General features: G+C 36.1%; 1 protein-coding gene, 1 long non-coding RNA gene and 1 other non-coding gene across 6 annotated transcripts; 2 read left to right on the top strand and 1 right to left on the bottom strand.

Moving 5' to 3' along the window:
• The first annotated feature begins 272 nt into the window (after positions 1–272).
• LOC127831743 (uncharacterized) lies at positions 273–4568 on the top strand. 4 transcript variants are annotated; one of them, XR_008026480.1, is made up of 3 exons: positions 273–1108; positions 1559–1633; positions 1709–2122. It is a non-coding gene; the product is annotated as an uncharacterized LOC127831743 (long non-coding RNA). The 4 variants fall into 4 exon arrangements; XR_008026479.1 differs by lacking the exon at positions 1559–1633 and adding an exon at positions 1184–1258 and having other exon boundaries at positions 298–1108; positions 1709–2121; XR_008026478.1 differs by lacking the exon at positions 1559–1633 and adding an exon at positions 2357–4568 and having other exon boundaries at positions 938–1108; positions 1709–1933.
• Positions 4569–6233: 1665 nt separating this feature from the next.
• Positions 6234–11882, top strand: LOC127831817 (transcription factor HES-1-like). The gene is made up of 4 exons (XM_052356890.1): positions 6234–6810; positions 8503–8598; positions 9315–9402; positions 9855–11882. Exons 1-4 carry the CDS (start codon positions 6760–6762, stop codon positions 10616–10618), a joined length of 999 nt encoding a protein of 332 aa, XP_052212850.1. The 5' UTR covers positions 6234–6759; the 3' UTR covers positions 10619–11882.
• On the bottom strand, positions 9555–9626 carry Trnae-uuc (transfer RNA glutamic acid (anticodon UUC)). The gene has a single exon. It is a non-coding gene; the product is annotated as a tRNA-Glu (tRNA).
• Positions 11883–17476: the final 5594 nt, after the last annotated feature.

Raw genomic sequence — 17476 nt, 5'->3', positions numbered from 1 at the left:
CTAACCTGCGTTGTATAATAACATAGAATATGATAGCTGCGAATTAATATTTTCATATGACCTTAAAAAAAAAATATAATAGAATGTGAGCTTCTTTTGAAAAGTTTATTTAAGTTTTTTTATTACCTTTTGTCAGTTGGAAAATAATTAATAGATTTAAGCTTTACTGTGGGAAAATTGGGCTTAATGCATATGCTTAAAGTGTCCTCCCAGATAAGTCATGGATGACACTTTGTGCATGTATGGAAATTTAAATGATAAAAAAACTATTCTTTTAAACTGTAATGTTCCAATAATATTATGCATTTCAATATGATATTAAATTTACCACCTAACTACACAATTATTCATGTATAACAATTTATTTATGTGAAAAGAAACATTTGTTGCCTGTATTATCAAACGCTGAATTATTTTCTTGGTTCAAAGTCTATTCTTTATTCTTGAGTCTTAGAATATGTATGAAACCGGGCAGAGATCACAGTTAAAAGTATGTATGCAAGTCTTGAAATTCTTAGAATAAAATTCAGGGATGACACTTTCCGCCTTAACTGGATTTTTGCTAAAAAGAACTTTTCTTAAAATGAAAAATATCATAACAGCGGAAAGTGTCATCTCTGATTGGCCTGTGCGGACACAGGCTAATCTGAGAAGTCACTTTACGCACATGCATTTAACCCCCTTTTCACAGAGCACAGCTCATTTATACCTGTAATGTTGAGAACTTGTCCTACTTGGTTGATGACTCTTGCCTTACTGTGTCCACGAAACGTTTAACCCATTTATGCCTAGTGGACTCTCCCATCCTTCTAAATTGGATCAATTTATTTCCAAAATTAGGGATGTCTAGTATATTTATTTCTATATTTAGAATATTTCTTACAGAAATTCCTGTAAGCAAACAGCACAGACCACATCATGCGGCGTCTCATCTGGGTCTGCGCTGTTTGCCAAGGCCTTTTTTGTAGACACTAGGCATAATTGGGTTGGGTAGATCTATCCCCTGCTGTGATTGGACTGAAAAACTTTTACTAATAGGGGGACACCCTACAGAAGAAATAGTCAGTTACTAAGACATCTGTTTAAAATGAGGATGAATATGTTTGAGGTCTATTTGGTATGTTCATGTAAAAATAGCTAGTTACTAAGACATCTGTTTACAATGAGGATGAATATGTTTGAGGTCTATTTGGTATGTTCATGTAAAAATAGCTTGTTATTAAGACATCTGTTTAAAATGAGGATGAATATGTTTGAGGTCTATTTGGTATGTTCATGTAAAAATAGCTCGTTACTAAGACATCTGTTTACAATGAGGATGAATATGTTTGAGGTCTATTTGGTATGTTCATGTAAAAATAGCTCGTTACTAAGGCATCTGTTTAAAATGAGGATGAATATGTTTGAGGTCTATTTGGTATGTTCATGTAAAAATAGCTCGTTACTAAGGCATCTGTTTAAAATGAGGATGAATATGTTTGAGGTCTATTTGGTATGTTCATGTAAAAATAGCTCGTTACTAAGACATCTGTTTACAATGAGGATGAATATGTTTGAGGTCTATTTGGTATGTTCATGTAAAAATAGCTCGTTACTAAGACATCTGTTTAAAATGAGGATGAATATGTTTGAAGTCTATTTGGTATGTTCATGTAAAAATAGCTCGTTACTAAGACATCTGTTTAAAATGAGGATTAATATGTTTGAGGTCTATTTGGTATGTTCATGTAAAAATAGCTCGTTACTAAGACATCTGTTTAAAATGAGGATGAATATGTTTGAGGTCTATTTGGTATGTTCATGTAAAAATAGCTCGTTACTAAGACATCTGTTTAAAATGAGGATGAATATGTTTGAGGTCTATTTGGTATGTTCATGTAAAAATAGCTCGTTACTAAGACATCTGTTTAAAATGAGGATGAATATGTTTGAGGTCTATTTGGTATGTTCATGTAAAAATAGCTCGTTACGAAGACATCTGTTTAAAATGAGGATGAATTTGTTTGAGGTCTATTTGGTATGTCAGGGGTGTCAAAGTTCAGGATTATTCCTGATTTCAGGATTTTGGCCCTCAAAAACTGATTTTGATGTTGATATGAATTAGAGGATTTTTGTTGTGGTATTTAAAGATTTTTGTCACAAAATGTCATTTTTAACATAAATTATTTAATTTGACATATTGTTAATACAGTTGACATAATTAAATTAATAATTAACCCTTTTTTGGCACTGGCCCCCCACATGCTAGGCTTATTTTCAGGATTTAAGATTTTGGCCAATTGACACCCCTGTATGTTCATGTAAAAATAGCTCGTTACTAAGACATCTGTTTAAAATGAGGATGAATATGTTTGAGTCTATTTGATTTGTCCTTGTAGAGTAGTTCATCTTTATTTTCACTATATTTCAAATGAAATCTTGTATTTCTGAAACCATTTCCACAGATTATGAAACCATGAATGTTTTTATTGTTTTTCCTTGTATAATTGGCAAATGTTGTTGTTTTTGTATCTAAATTAGGCCTTTAGTTCTGAGTTGTTTAAAAAGTGCTATAATATTTTGTTATACTGTTAAAAACATGTGTGATATGAAGTTGATTTGAAAATAGATTTGTTATAAATCTGATCATTTAAGTTTTGCATTTTTGTTTTGTTGTAGAATTGAACATGTGAATGTTAAATGAATGCAAACATGTTTTCCCTTTTCACCCTTTTGCAAGCACAAATATTATAAACCAATGCTATTTGTTTAAATAGAATTTTCAACCCTAGTTCTTAACTTAAAATCCTTAATCAATAATATTTTCATGATTCCACAGCAAGGCAGATGATGTGCATTTTTTATCTGCTCGATAGTGGTTACTACTGTCTGCTTATAAATGTATATATGGGCTGTGCTCTGTGAATAGGGGATTTAATGCATGTACGTAAAGTGTCGTCGGAGATTAGTCTGTTAAGTCTGCACAGGCTAATCAGGGACGAAACTTTTTGCTTAAACAAGATTTGTGCGAAGAAGAGACTTTCTTGAATCGAAAAATATCATAAAAGCGGAAAGTGTTTTCCCTAATAAGCCTGTGCAGACCCCTTTTCACAGAGCACGGGGCATATATAGGAGTCTTTTCACGTTAATTATTACTAAATTCACACTTATTAATCATTTCATTTACTCCTTAATAAACTAAATTTACAAAAACGTATAACATCAAAATAAGTTTCAATGCAGTCTGTGACACATTTCTACTTTAATTATATTTTGTAGAATCTACGGCAGCAGACGTGCTTTTGTCTTGTTTATACACTTATTTCTGTATGTGAGTCATTTGCAAACGATTTGAATACTGAACACTTTCAACTTTATTGATTTGTGTGATATTAATTTGTGAATAAAGTAAATATTAAAACTGTAAACATCAATTATGTAAACAAAAAATTTAAAAAAAAAATAAAATTCCCCATTTAATGGTCCACAATATATTTAAAGTTTTAACTAGCAAGATGCTGATATTTTTAATACAGATAGTAGCATATATTTTTTGGCTTGTTGCTTATATTTTTATTATATTTATGTTTATTAAGTATGTGTTAGAAACTTAATTAAAATTAAAAAGATTTTTTTTTTGCTTTTATGTTTTTGTTACAAATGGCGGCTAAACATGTGTATAAAATCCAGTACAGATGGCACTTGTTAGTCACCTTTGTCTATCAAGGTAGATAATTATGTATCAATTGTTAAAATAATAATTGAAATTGTGTCCCTTGCCACACGTAGTGCATTGTTCATTGTTTTGTCAAGTTTTCTGAACTATTTAGGAATACATTTTTTTATGTTGTCAACCATTAAATAATGAATGAAATTATATAAGAAGAAGGAACATACAATTGTCTTAAATATGGTTCGAGTATTGAAGTTTTAGTAACATTCAAATAAATTTGACTCTTTTTGTTTCGAACTAAAATTTAGTAATGATTTTTTACATGTTTTTTGTTTTTGCAAAATGTTGTTCTTTTGTCTCAACTGAAACATTGTTGAAATGTTGATTTTTATTACTGATTCCTTCGACGACACATTTTATTGCTCCATTATTTAAGTCATAAATATTCCATTTGTCTAAAAAGCAGCTATTGTATTTAAGAGTAAATACAGTATGTGTGTAATTAATACTATTTTTGTTAATGGTAAAATTGATGAAAGTGAGTTTCAGTAAATGTAAATTCATAGAATTTGTTATGTACATTGATGTGTCATGTTTTGTTGAAATAGAAAGATATTAAGGTTTTATTTAGAATAAGGGGTGATTTCCATTTTGGAAATTTGAATACCGGTAAGAGTGCTTGTTTTGTGACGCTGATTCAAATGAATGTATGTCTGGCTTTTGTTTTGATAAGTTACATGTTAAGTTCTAAGAGAAGAATTACATGATAGTTAAGATTTGTTGTTTAAACTTGATTCTGGTTAATAGACCTTTGTAAATTGCTATAACATGATGTGTGTAGTATGTTGGAACAAAATTTACTGAAGTGTGAATATTAAAATTGTGAACGCAAAGAAAATATATGTTGCGAACCATTCGATTCTTCATTGTTTTCTAGCATTGTCGTCATTTAATGATAGGGAGCTGGGGAGCAAACGATACTATTCAAGGGAGACAAAGAGTTATAAGCTTCGATCGCTTTATATTTGGATTGTCTCCCTTTAGTTACTTCGTACAGTTCTAAAACGCATTTGGTTTACATGCGACATCAATAAACATTTAAGATTGACAGGTTCAGCATTGTGAAAACCTCTGCGTTAAGTTGCGGTACTTTAGTGACAAGAGAGTGTGTATATCACAAGAATGGCCCCAGGTCGCATAAGTAGCGAGCTTACATTCGTCTTCGACTGGTTTGTACGTTCGTTCACGAGACTTTTCAATGTGTTGGTCCGTTTTCGTATTTATCAATATTAAGCGCTCTCATTCATTTCCTATCATAGTCAGTCCGCACACGAACGGCATGCGTTTAACCCATTTATGCCTAGTGGACTCTGCCATCCTTCTAAATTGGATCAATTTATTTCCAAAATTAAGGTTGTCTAGTATATTTATCTATATAATAAGAATTTTTCTTACAGAAATTCCTGTAAGCAAACAGCGCAGACCAAGATGAGACGCCACATCGTGCGGCGTCTCATCTGGGTATACGCTGTCTGCCAATGCCTTTTTTCTAGACGCTATGCGTGAATGGGTTTAATCTTCGCAGTGAATCACCGAGTCTTTCAGAATTACTTTATCATTCCAACCGAATTGTGTGCCAAAGAAATGTCTCAAAATGCGCAACCTAAAGCGCGGAACCTTGTCCGAGTAATCCAGTGTTATATCGGGCCGATATGGCTATTGCCACGCGATAAGATTAGACAAAACGGTGTAAAATACGGGCTATCGCACGTTCCCGCGCCTTGCTATCAGATAATAAAACAATCGTTCGCAGCATCATTGCTTGAGGCGTGACCTAAACCCTTTGGGTGCTTTTCGTTAAAGAGCGCCGTTATTTTGCGACGCCTTTGGGAGAAATAATTATTTATTATGACTGTTACATAGCGAGTCTTTGTTACAATATGAATTCTCTGATTATCTTCTAACAAATTTATTATTTAACGGACACAAACGTGTTTGCCAGTCTGTTTATTTGCATTCTATGTTGTTTGCAGATACCTGTTATATGTATTTCACATATAACATCCAACCTGTTATGATCCACAATTTAAAACTATTCTGATTTTAGTATTTGCGCTATTTGGGATGTCTTATCAATTGATAATTTTTTGACGAACTCAATTTTTAATACTTGTTTTATGAGATCACGTGATTAGCTGCATTTAATAGTAAAGTGTATACGTAATTAAAAAAAAGAAAATGAGACGTACATGTACATAATTCTCTGCTGAATACGCATATAGGCACTATCGCCGCTCTCTTTGTTAATATAAAACGGGCAATCAATATAACCTCTACCATTTAAATGCTTTATTATCCGATGGAACAATATTTTAACCATATGTGTTTGTAATTCTATAAATGTCAAATTCTACACCGTTTGTCGGCTTTCAAAAAAGTTTACAGAAGTCGCCCGTTTTCCCACGGTTTTGAATATCTTACTGTGCGTCAGATTACCAAGTCGCGAGACCGCACAAAAGAGCAGCGTAATTACACGACCGTCGCAAGATAAACACGATTGTTAGTGTAAGTAGGTATAAGCACGAAACATCGTTTGGTCAGAAAATTTGTTAGTTTGTCGGTTTAAAGAGTTTCTATTCGGGGGCGTGTCTTTCCCATGCATCGGTATGCGGATGACCTCGGCTCGCGCGTGCGGTCACCTCGGTTCGTTTGTTCTACGGCAAGATTGACAGGCGCGTAGGCGGGATTTAAGACACTCGACCAATCGGCGTCGAGTAGACACTTGTTAGCTGCAAATTGGCCAATTTAATTGGCCAGCGATAATGAACGATCATCGTGGGAACGAGTAATTGAGAAAATTCACATTGTGAAAATGAATTGTTTAAAGTCTTGAGAAATGTCAGTCCGCAAACGGACAAATTTCATGATAGCAACAGGTTGCGGTTCCCCGAAGATTTGAACTGTTGCGCTTGGATTAAGCAGTGGATAAAATATATAAATCGACAAATAAACAAAACGCCGCAAAACCACTGAATGTGCAAAGTGCATATGGAGAAACATTTTTATCTGGATTGTTAATTAATTACAGCATTGCGTGATCGTTTACAATGGATGAATCTCCTGAAAAAACCGAGAAGGTTTCCTCATCTAATAGACGGGTATGTAGGCAAAGGATGCTTTGTATCTGATACTTTTGTTGAAATGTATCGGTGCAACACTGTGTAAAAAAAATTAAATCGGAAAGTTTATAGAAGCCCATAAGTACATGTATTTAACTTTATTAGCAGCCATCAGCAGCATCAATAGTATTCTTAGTAAATGGAGAAGTATTTGGGGTTTTGTACAAATTATTTTCTTTTAGTATGTTCAGTAGAATTGGCAACTATTAAATCGAAGTAAGATAATCCATATATCATTCAAAGCTGCTGCAGAATAAGCTGTCTTTCAAGTCTTTGAATACGGTTGTGGAACCTTATCGATGTCCAAACCATCAAACTACATTTAAGAAGAAATACTGTACCGCGTACGTTCAACAGATTTTTTAAGAATGATAACCATCTGAAATGAATTGCTTTAATGCATCATATTGAAACATTCTGCAATCCCCACGAAAACCAGAGAACTGTTAACTAACTGAGATCTACTTGATTTGATTTTACTCGTTTATAGTTAAATATTTGCTCAAACAAACGTTTCTACGCAGTTCGGACTTGATCACAGGGGCCCCTGTGGACTGGATAGTACTTCGCATACCAATAGTCGACGTGACTAAATGGGCCGTGCTCTGCGAAAAAAGGGGGTTTAATGCATGTGCGTAAAGTGCCGTCCCAGATTAGCCTGCGCAGTCCACCCAGGCTTATCAGGGACGACACTTTCCGCTTTATGATATTTTTCGTTTCAAGAAAGTCTGTTCTTAGCAAAAATCCAATTTCGGCGGAAAGTGTGGTCCCTGATTAGCCTGTGCGGACTGCACAGGCTAATCTGGGACGGCACTTAATGCACATGCATTAAACCCCCTTTTCACAGCAGCGATTTCCAGTGACGGTCTCTGGTAGTCGAAAACGTCAATCACGTGTGCACATACGGGACCTGTAGAGGGTTGCTAATCTGTTGCATATTTGGATGAATGTGATATATGTTTGCACAGGTGTGCATCGCGACTACCCCGCTATCTCAACACGCACTCACGCGCATTTCGTGGATATCTCAGTATGCTAGCAGGGGTTCCTGAATGGTCTCTGTCGTTATCTCCATGCAACCAAGCTTTTGAAATCAACGTTATTTGTTGTGTTACTTTAAGAACATCTACATCATACTGCTCAAAAGGGACATTGAGGAAACCCTGACCAGTATGCAAATATTAAATAACTATTTAATATATGTAAGGATGTCGTAGTGTGACGCTTTTGTATAAACGTGTTTGATCAGATGCTTTTCATTTGCCATTGAATATTTCAAACGTATAATATATTGCAACATATTTGCACGTCTGTTTGTAACGCCCAACCTAGTCGGGCGTTAGTGGGGTGGGGGGGGGGGTATAAAAAAAGGAATCTGTATCTGCCCCCTGCTATTTCGATCTACACTATTCTGTATACATCTGCAGAAATCGCTTTATTGTACTATCGACACTTGTGGGCAAATCTTCGTAAAATCTTCGTAATATAAAGAACTTGCAAACAGATGTTTGTGAATAAATATGATATATTTTTTCTTGAAGAAATTGTAATGTAGTGCACCGTGCAAATAATAATGTGAATGACCTATAATACTCAATATTACGGGTCTATGCCGTATAGAGGAAACATTTACTGGTATCAATACCGATCATATCGCTTCTTTCTTTACAGAACAACAAGCCTCTCATGGAGAAACGCAGACGACAGCGAATCAACGACTGTCTCGTGCAGCTGAAGTCGCTCGTGCTTCAGGCCATGAATAAAGATGTAAGAGTTACTTCCCTTTGATTCTTTGCAGGAAAAAAAGAACGGTGCTCTGCGCTAACGGCCTTTAATGCATGTGCGTGCAGTCCACCCAGGCTAATTAGGGACTGCAATTTCCGCTAACCGGTATACTGGAATTTATACAAAAAATCCATTAAGGACGAAAATTTCGTCCCTGATAAAAAGCCTGTGACGATTGCATTGACCCCGTTTTCTCAGAGCGCGCATCAAATACGTTTCCAAAAGCAATTACGTTGTCGTAAAAAATGTAAGCATAATGAAGTAGTCTGTAAAAAGGTCATAAAAACAAAATATGGCTCACCGTGTGTTTGATGTAAATTTAACTTGCAGAGAACACTTATATTATGATACTGTATGTGCGCGGTGTTAATTAGGCGAATGTTACATATTTAACCATTTTTATAGTGTAAAACATAGACTTAAAGATCCACCTGAAATCACGTTGTAATGTATTCTAATACAAACTCATATAACATATTGTCATCTAAAGGCTGGAAACCGATCCGTTTCGATGGCGCATATATTAGAATAACATTAATAATCAAATTACTTCAACGTCATGATTATAAGTAAGTATGCAGCCCACGCTGGGCATTTACATTTTAGCATTTAATGAATATTAATGTCAGAAACTCTTGTACCGGTATTCGTTATTTTACTTTTCACGGAACTTAACATATTTACATGTTTATTTGCAGACGACACAGTATTCCAAATTAGAAAAGGCGGACATTCTCGAAATGACCGTAAAGCATCTGAAAATGGTCCAAAGACAGCAAATGAACGGTAAGTAAAACGTACTAGAAGAATGAAAATATTGCATGACAAATCTCAAAAATAGTATGATTTCGAAGATGTAGCTGTTGTGAATTAAATAATGTTTATCTATAGTCATATTCTTCCGCGCTTAACGCTTTTCAAAATACTAAAAACAGGCTTTCCGGTGCCGGGAATCGAACCCGGGCCGCCTGGGTGAAAACCAGGAATCCTAGCCACTAGACCACACCGGATTATATTAACTTGCTTTTCAATAATTTTTCACATTCATTTCTACCGAAATATATTCTCAAGTTTTCAAAACAAAAAAACATGCTTTCATTTCTCAAAACTACGCTTTTAACAATCAACATCATACCTCTTATGTGCTTTGTTATTGGTTCATATGATACAAGTTGATTAACCGTCCGCTACACAAGATACGAACAAGAAATCATAATGTCTTAATGTGTGTATTGCAGTGGCCATGACGTCCGATCCAAACATGATCAGCCGGTACCGGGCAGGATTCAACGAGTGCGCGGCGGAAATTGCACGCTATCTCGACACCGTCAACGGCGGCAATCCGGAACTGAAAACGCGCGTGATGGGCTACCTAGCAAACAGTATGATGCAATTTCCGGTGATCCCAGTCTACCAAGGAGTGCCCTATCACATGCAGATAACGTCACCGGTGACGTCACAACAAGCGTTCGGACAGTTAAGCATGCCGGTTGCGTCGAGCACCCCTTACCCACAACATTACCATCAACGCGAACACTTTCATGTGACGTCAAAACGTGAAATCAAGCCACAACCGCTCAGTATAAGTCCAATTAAAACGGAACCTACCCACGGTGACGTTCAACAGCGTAACGTTCATGCTCCGTCGCCCGTCCGACGGGTTCCCTCGCCGTGTGACTCCGACAGTGGTCTAAGTGACAGTTCAAACTCGTTTTCGCACGATGAAAATGGGAATTACTCGCACTTTAACGTCAATGGTCAACAAGCGCGACTGGACACTGACCATAGAATGCACAGTCGGACCGAACAATTCCGCCACGAACCGTCGCCGCCACATGATTATGTCACCGGGCGACGTACGAGTCCCAAACGCCCGTGCGAGGACGGAGTTGATCTAATGTCAAATAAACGTGTAAGAGCCAACACCGGTGACGTTAACTTCGCCAATGAGAGACAATTCGGACGAAATGGCGACGTCGAATCAATGTGGCGACCATGGTGATACTAAATGTCACGTTACGTTACGTTAGTGCTTGCTCGTTACGTTTGTTGTTGTTGTTTCTAGGAATACTCAGGGTTCGCATCTTAATAGAGTCTTTTATGTATCACAGGAAATTGTTTATGCGGACGTTTCTTGACAAGGAATCGGATAAAAATAACAGAAACTGTTATTTTGCATCATAAGCAGTGTATTGTAAAAAATCGTTATGCATGTAGTAATATATTTAATATTAAGATTTTCCTTGAATGAAGATACGTCGTTGAATCACACTTACGTCTGTGGAGTTGACTGTATTAAAACTTGAATAATTTATATTACACATGTATTCTTTAAATTGAATGTAATTAAATGTTCGTTCTTTTTTCTTGTAAAGAGAAACATCTTGTTGTTAACAACAGTAAAATAAAATAAAAAAAATCAGGTAATACACATATTTTTTAGGGCAACCCTTGTGAAATCGAAACTTAAATACTTTTTTGGAACATTGAGTCACCAGTTTAACAGTTGCATAGCCTTTGATAAAACATATGTCTTTTAGTATCGACAATTATGTAAATCTACTTATGTGTGATTTTTTCGTTTTTGAAGGTAAACTCTTCCATTTGTACCAAGCTTAAATGATTGATCTCAGTATATGTTTAGTTTCTTTTTGTTTCTGTTCAAAAGACGGTCGTTTACTAGCGACATACAACAATATTTGACTTACCGCAAATGCTAGAAATTATTTTTTTGAAAAATAGATACATCGATTGGTGCTATTTTTCCCTCGGGAACGTTGACATTTTTATTGAATTTCATTACAACCATTTTTCAAAAGATAAAAAAATAACACCAAAAGAATTGCATACAACCCAAGTTTACCATTAACTTGAATATACTAACTGTGTATATGTTTCTTACATATCCATCGTTAACATTAACATCTTAGATCCATACTTGCCATGTATCTTACCTGTCATTTTATTTGCTAACTTTAATCAAATTTCCTGATAAATACCCGAACATGGGTGTGATAATGTTATACCTATTAACGCATAACAACGAGTTTTCCTGATAAATATAACAAATTCTACGTCATTAATTGTGACGCAGTTTATTGTTAACGACAATGTACAATTTTGCTGCTATTCTAACTGTGTATGTGAACCTTAAACCAACACGTTTATGTTAAATGTTTCTTTTGTGTTTGTAGCAATCCTGTTTTTATTGTTGTTATGTTATAAAGTGCTTCCAAAGAGATCGTATAAATAGCTATGACTAAAATCCATTGCGTTTGTTTGATTTTTCGTTTCTATGTTATGAGGTACAATGAAAAGATTCAGTATAACGCAATGATTTGGTGCTGCTTAAAGGGATCTTTTCACGTTTTGGTAAATTGACAAAATTGAAAAAAGTTGTTTCAGATTCGCAAATTTTCGTGTTAGTTATGATATTTGTGAGGAAACAGTAATACTGAACATTTACCATGCTTTAATATAGCCATTATATGCATCTTTTGACGATTATAAAACCTAAAAATTATAAAGCGATGCAACGCGAAACGATTGAATAATTTGGAGAGTTCTGTTTTTGTCGTTAAATTTTGTATAACTACGAAGATTGCTTATATAAGGTATAAAATACGTGAAGTGTGTGTACTCGGCGGAATAGCTCAGTAGGCTAAAGCGTTTTTACTTCAGGACTCTGGCAGGACTCCAGGGGTTACTGGTTCGAAACCTGCTCCGGGCAATGTTCTTTTCCTTTTTTTAATTTTATTCTTGATTTTTTACTGGAGCTTTTACGATCCAATGTTTACATTTATCAATATAAAGCATTTAATGAATAAGTTAAAAAATGCCAAAATCTGTGAAAAGGCCCCTTTAAAGGCAGTTTTATTGAATCAGCTCAATAGTAGGACGTTGGTTGTAGCACGGTCTGTTAATTTTGTATTAAAAAAAACAACAAGAGTTTTTTTCAGTTCGCATTTCGATGAAAATTCCAATATGTCTGCTTCGAGCAATATAATGGACCACATGGGTAGGGCGGCAAAAAAAACAATGTGGTGCATCGAGCGCCCGTTGTTGGTCTTGTCCCAATTGTTACTAAAAAAAGTTAATTAGCCTAGCTCTGTAACTAAGGGACTGTATTCATGCGCGTAAAAGGTCGTTCCAGATTATCCTATGCGGAATGCACAGGCTAATCTATTATCACTATTCACTCACATGCATTGAGCCCCTTTTCCTGGAGAGAGGGTCGCACGTGTTATACATGTAAACTATTGAATAGGTGTTAAATTGACGAACATGATAATATTACATTTACGGTATATGATGATATTTAAACGGTGGAATGATAAAAATTCGGTCGATGACATCTAGTACTGATTCTGTGTGCCGCGTTCTGGGAAAACTGGGCTTAAAGCAAACAGGCTAATCTGGAACGACCCTTACGCGCATGCATTATTGTCAGTTTTCCCAGAACTCACGTCATAAGCATGTTCTAAACATAAGCCAAAATGCTGGACATGGAACTGACAAAAAAAGTTAATTTAGGGCCAATCAAGCAGTTCTGGTGTTTGAGACACCTGTACTTCAACTTGCTCAATGTTGGGCTCACACCTGGAACCTCCCGTTCAGTATACGAATGCCGTATCTAAATGTTGCATGGGTTACACGTTTAACGAACTGACTTTAAATAACACAGCACCATTTAATCGCTGTCACGAAGTATTTTCTCGTCGTTTATTAATTCTCCTACTTCAAAATAATCAAGGACCTATAGAATACATGTATTGTATAGGTCTTTGAAATAATGTTATTACTCTTTAAGTATTCCGTGTTATAGTAATTTAAAACAAATTATAGCTGTCTTGAAGTATAAATAACGAGTATAATTATAATATAAAATGTCAAAGCTATGCATTATTTAGTCATTTAAAATGTATATTAGCCGCTCGCTTGGAAAAACAGGATTTTGCACGTGCGTAAAGTAAGGTCCCAGATAAGTCCGTGCTCTTTTATGGAACTTTTCGTTTAAAGGAAGTCACTTCTATACGAATATTTAGTCGCAATGAATAAAATGTTAAAATTTGAACACCTCAAAATGAACATTATTCACGTATTTTATGTATAAAGTGTCAGTAAGATGGGCCCATCAATCCGAAATACAGCCATCGCACATCAAACAACCGGCAAAATGATATACCCAATGAAACATCTCCATATATTTAACGTCTGAGGAGCTTAAGTTAAATATGGTTGACCCTTAATTATAGTTTCTGAAATGTATTCCTCTTGTATGAAAATATAAGTTAGCATACTGCAGATGCATTCATGCAAAGGAAAGAGAGTCGCCCATCAAGCGTAACTTTCAAGAATCTTTTCCGATGACCTCAGAGAGTTTGCTTGGTGGTAACGATTTGAACCGCATTCTGCTAAATTTGGTCTTATGCCATCTGCGGCCAGCGTAGCTCCAGACCAGCCTGCGATTTCGTGCAGTCTGGTCAGGGGCTTCCATGCCCGCTTTAAAATCGCTACCAGTGTCTTGGTTTCATAAGCGGACAGGGTACCTGCTAAACGGACTGCGCGATTGTGAAGGCTAGTCAGGGGCTACCGTGCCCGCTTTAAAGTCGCTCACAGTGTCTTGGTTTCATACGCGGACTTGGTACCTGCTGAACAGACTGCAGGCTAGTCAGGGGCTACGCTGGCCGGTCATGACTTGAGACTCATTTTCGCATTGCGCAGATTATACTCGAGAGATGTCGTTTAGCCCGTTAAACTCCCACCACTACCTCAACTGCCACAACAACAAAAGACCACAGCACAATTGGCCATAGGTGATTAAAGGTATTAAATTCCTCACAAATTTCGGATCGACTAAAAGTAACTCAGATACGACTTATGTTATACACACGCAGCGCATGACCTCATATAATGCCACTGTTGACACTGAGTGTCGACCGCATTGACTTGGGAATACATTCGTATGACCTTGAAAGAAATTCCATAAAGCGGAAGATAAATTATTGACGTACAAGAATGTTTATTTACACGAAATAAGAAATCGATCAGTGATGCAATCTTTCCGATAGGGAACAACTAACATCCGATTGATAAAATAGGCCCCCATGTTTTGTCACCTTGTAACCAATTTACATTAAATCAATCTGACGTTATCACGTCGATCGGCCCCTGATCAAAGTCGATACGCCGCGGCCCCGTAAGAAAGTGCTAACGCGTGTTTTATGACCCTAACGTATGCAGACGGGGTCGTAAAGCCCTCTGGCGAGTAGATAACACAAATGAGGTACATTAATATTGCGTAATATGTTTCCAACCCTAATGAAATATCACACACGTTTCTCGCACCTTAAATAATATTAGGCAAGCAAATATTGTCAGGCTTACTTCCCCACGGGACAAGACATTAAGATCGTAAATAAAACGACAATAAATATGCCTCCAACGCGCGCTGTGTCGCGTTATTAAAACGAAATTTATGATATTGCCTAATTGTGATCCATCATTGCTTGAAGTTGACTATGATGCATTGAATTTTAAACACGCGGAAATCGATTCATTCGGACTTACGTCAATCAAGAGGTTATGTGTAAAGATATTTTTCTACGAACTGACATCGTGTTCTACATGTATCAAGATACCTAGGTAAAGATCAAATATGCAGTAACCCCCCTCCCCCTTTTCCAACCCATCCACCCAAATTAAGCACATCATTTTAATCACTTATATTATTTTGTATTTCATATTGTATTATATTTTGTTATAGCTTGCATAAATTTTAACAACTTTTCTAGAAAGTTAAGTGTTTCCTTATTTTACAAACGTACGCACCTATACGTTGTCCATGGCATAAACAGGAGGTAATCAACAGACTTACTTGCGAATGGCCTAGCGTTTGGAAGACCCCGCTGATTTGAGGGTTCAAACCAAGCTGAACCATTTCAAATGTTTAAAACATAACTTGTCATATTATTTTTATTCAGAGCAGTGTTCCAATGTCAACAAGACTTTTTATGTAAAAATCATTCAAAACCGGATAATACGACATTATTAATAAATCGACGTTTTCCTTAACCCATTTATGCCTAGCGTCTAGAAAAAAGGCCTTGGCAAACATCGTAGACCCAGATGAGACGCGGGAACCGCACACGCACAGGCGTGTCTACCTATATTTCTTAAACGCCTTTTAACCGAAAACGAACTCTGCAAACAGGAAGCACACTCTTTATATTTTATAATATTAAACATAAATTATGACAGTGGCATTTGTTAAAGAGTCATTAATACTATTACTTATAATAATTTATTATGAATAAGAGTTCTGGAAAAAGTCAGTGCGTAGGAGAGGTGTCAATTGGAAAACATAAATGGATGAATTATCGCAGGAACTTTTCATTAAAAATGAATATGAAAATTATACAGTTAATTTTTAACAAGGGCTTAATATTCCTGTGGCATTTCGTGTTTCTTTTTGGTACTGACATTTTTTTGTTATATATTGCACTCATATCAAGGAAGTATACATCTAACCACACAGCATACTAGTATAATAATCTTAATATTATTTAAATCACGCTTTACATCGGTGTTTCTCATATTGTCTCTTGATAATATTTCCGCAACAAATGCTAAATCTAATTTCATATGAGAATTGATTCATTGTTAAAAAAGTTTTATTACCCCCCCCCCCCCCCCTCACCCTGTCCAGTATATTTCGAAGTTCATGACGACCAAATATGATGTTTTTCCTTGGCCAATGAAACAAGTCGAAATCACGACGGCAGGTTGAACGAGTGTCATAATAAGATAAACAAGAGATGTGTTTGTCAGAAACACAATGCCTTCCTAATGCGCCGCTTTGATTATTTTTAACCTTTGACCTTGAAGAATGATCTTACCCGTGACCTTTCACCACTTATAATGTGCAGCTCCATGAGATACACATGCATGCCAAATATCAGGTTGCTATCATCAATATTGCAAGAGTTATGACCAAGGTTAAAGTTTTGGGACACATACTAGGGCAGACAGACACATGCAATGACAGACAGACAGACAGACAGACAGACAGACAGACAGACAGACAGACAGACAGACAGACAGACAGACAGACAGACAGACAGACAGACAGACAGACAGACAGACAGACAGACAGACAGACAGACAGACAGACAGACAGACAGACAGACAGACAGACAGACAGACAGACAGACAGACAGACAGACAGACAGACAGACAGACAGACAGACAGACAGACAGACAGACAGACAGACAGACAGACAGACAGACAGACAGACAGACAGACAGACAGACAGACAGACAGACAGACAGACAGACAGACAGACAGACCAAACACAATAAATAATATATATTTATTGAAATGCATCAACCGTCTTGTCTGGCGTAGATGTTTTACCCAGCTTTCTACCTTAGCTGACTTTAGTATGCGTCTTATGAAATTTGAAGAAAAAAAATCCCGCCAGTAGGCCAGAAACGTTTCGAAATAGAAAACTTGCAATCTACCAACAGTTATCACATTTACAGTAATAGGTAATTTTATCGACTTTCGATTGTTCTTAAGTAAAGGGTATGAAAAGGGATACTACAATGCGTTTTGCAACGATGTTAACAATTACTAGTAAATAATGTTATCTCTTATGAAAAGTCCTGCAGGATAGAACAGTTTTACATTCATCTCTCGACATCAATACAGTTTGTGAATGCCCCTTTCATATTTAGAAGATTGTCAGCGCCAGAGCGTTTGTTCTTAAAGGTCTTGTTCTCATATTTAGTAATTACTAACATATTGCATTATGTGCACTATTTTATTTTAGATCATATGAATATTGTTGTTTTCTAT

This window comes from Dreissena polymorpha, chromosome 5 (assembly GCF_020536995.1).
Source record: "Dreissena polymorpha isolate Duluth1 chromosome 5, UMN_Dpol_1.0, whole genome shotgun sequence".
Lineage (NCBI taxonomy): Eukaryota > Metazoa > Mollusca > Bivalvia > Myida > Dreissenidae > Dreissena > Dreissena polymorpha.
Note: the sequence above shows the minus strand (reverse complement) of the source record. Positions and strands in the feature narration are given on the sequence as shown.

Excerpts from the sequence above, each read along its gene's own strand:
- LOC127831817 (XM_052356890.1), top strand. The coding sequence starts at position 6,760 with ATGGATGAATCTCCTGAAAAAACCGAGAAGGTTTCCTCATCTAATAGA. Across the intron at positions 6,811-8,502 it reads TTTCCTCATCTAATAGACGG|AACAACAAGCCTCTCATGGA; the intron begins GTATGTAGGCAA and ends CTTTCTTTACAG. Across the intron at positions 9,403-9,854 it reads CCAAAGACAGCAAATGAACG|TGGCCATGACGTCCGATCCA; the intron begins GTAAGTAAAACG and ends TGTGTATTGCAG.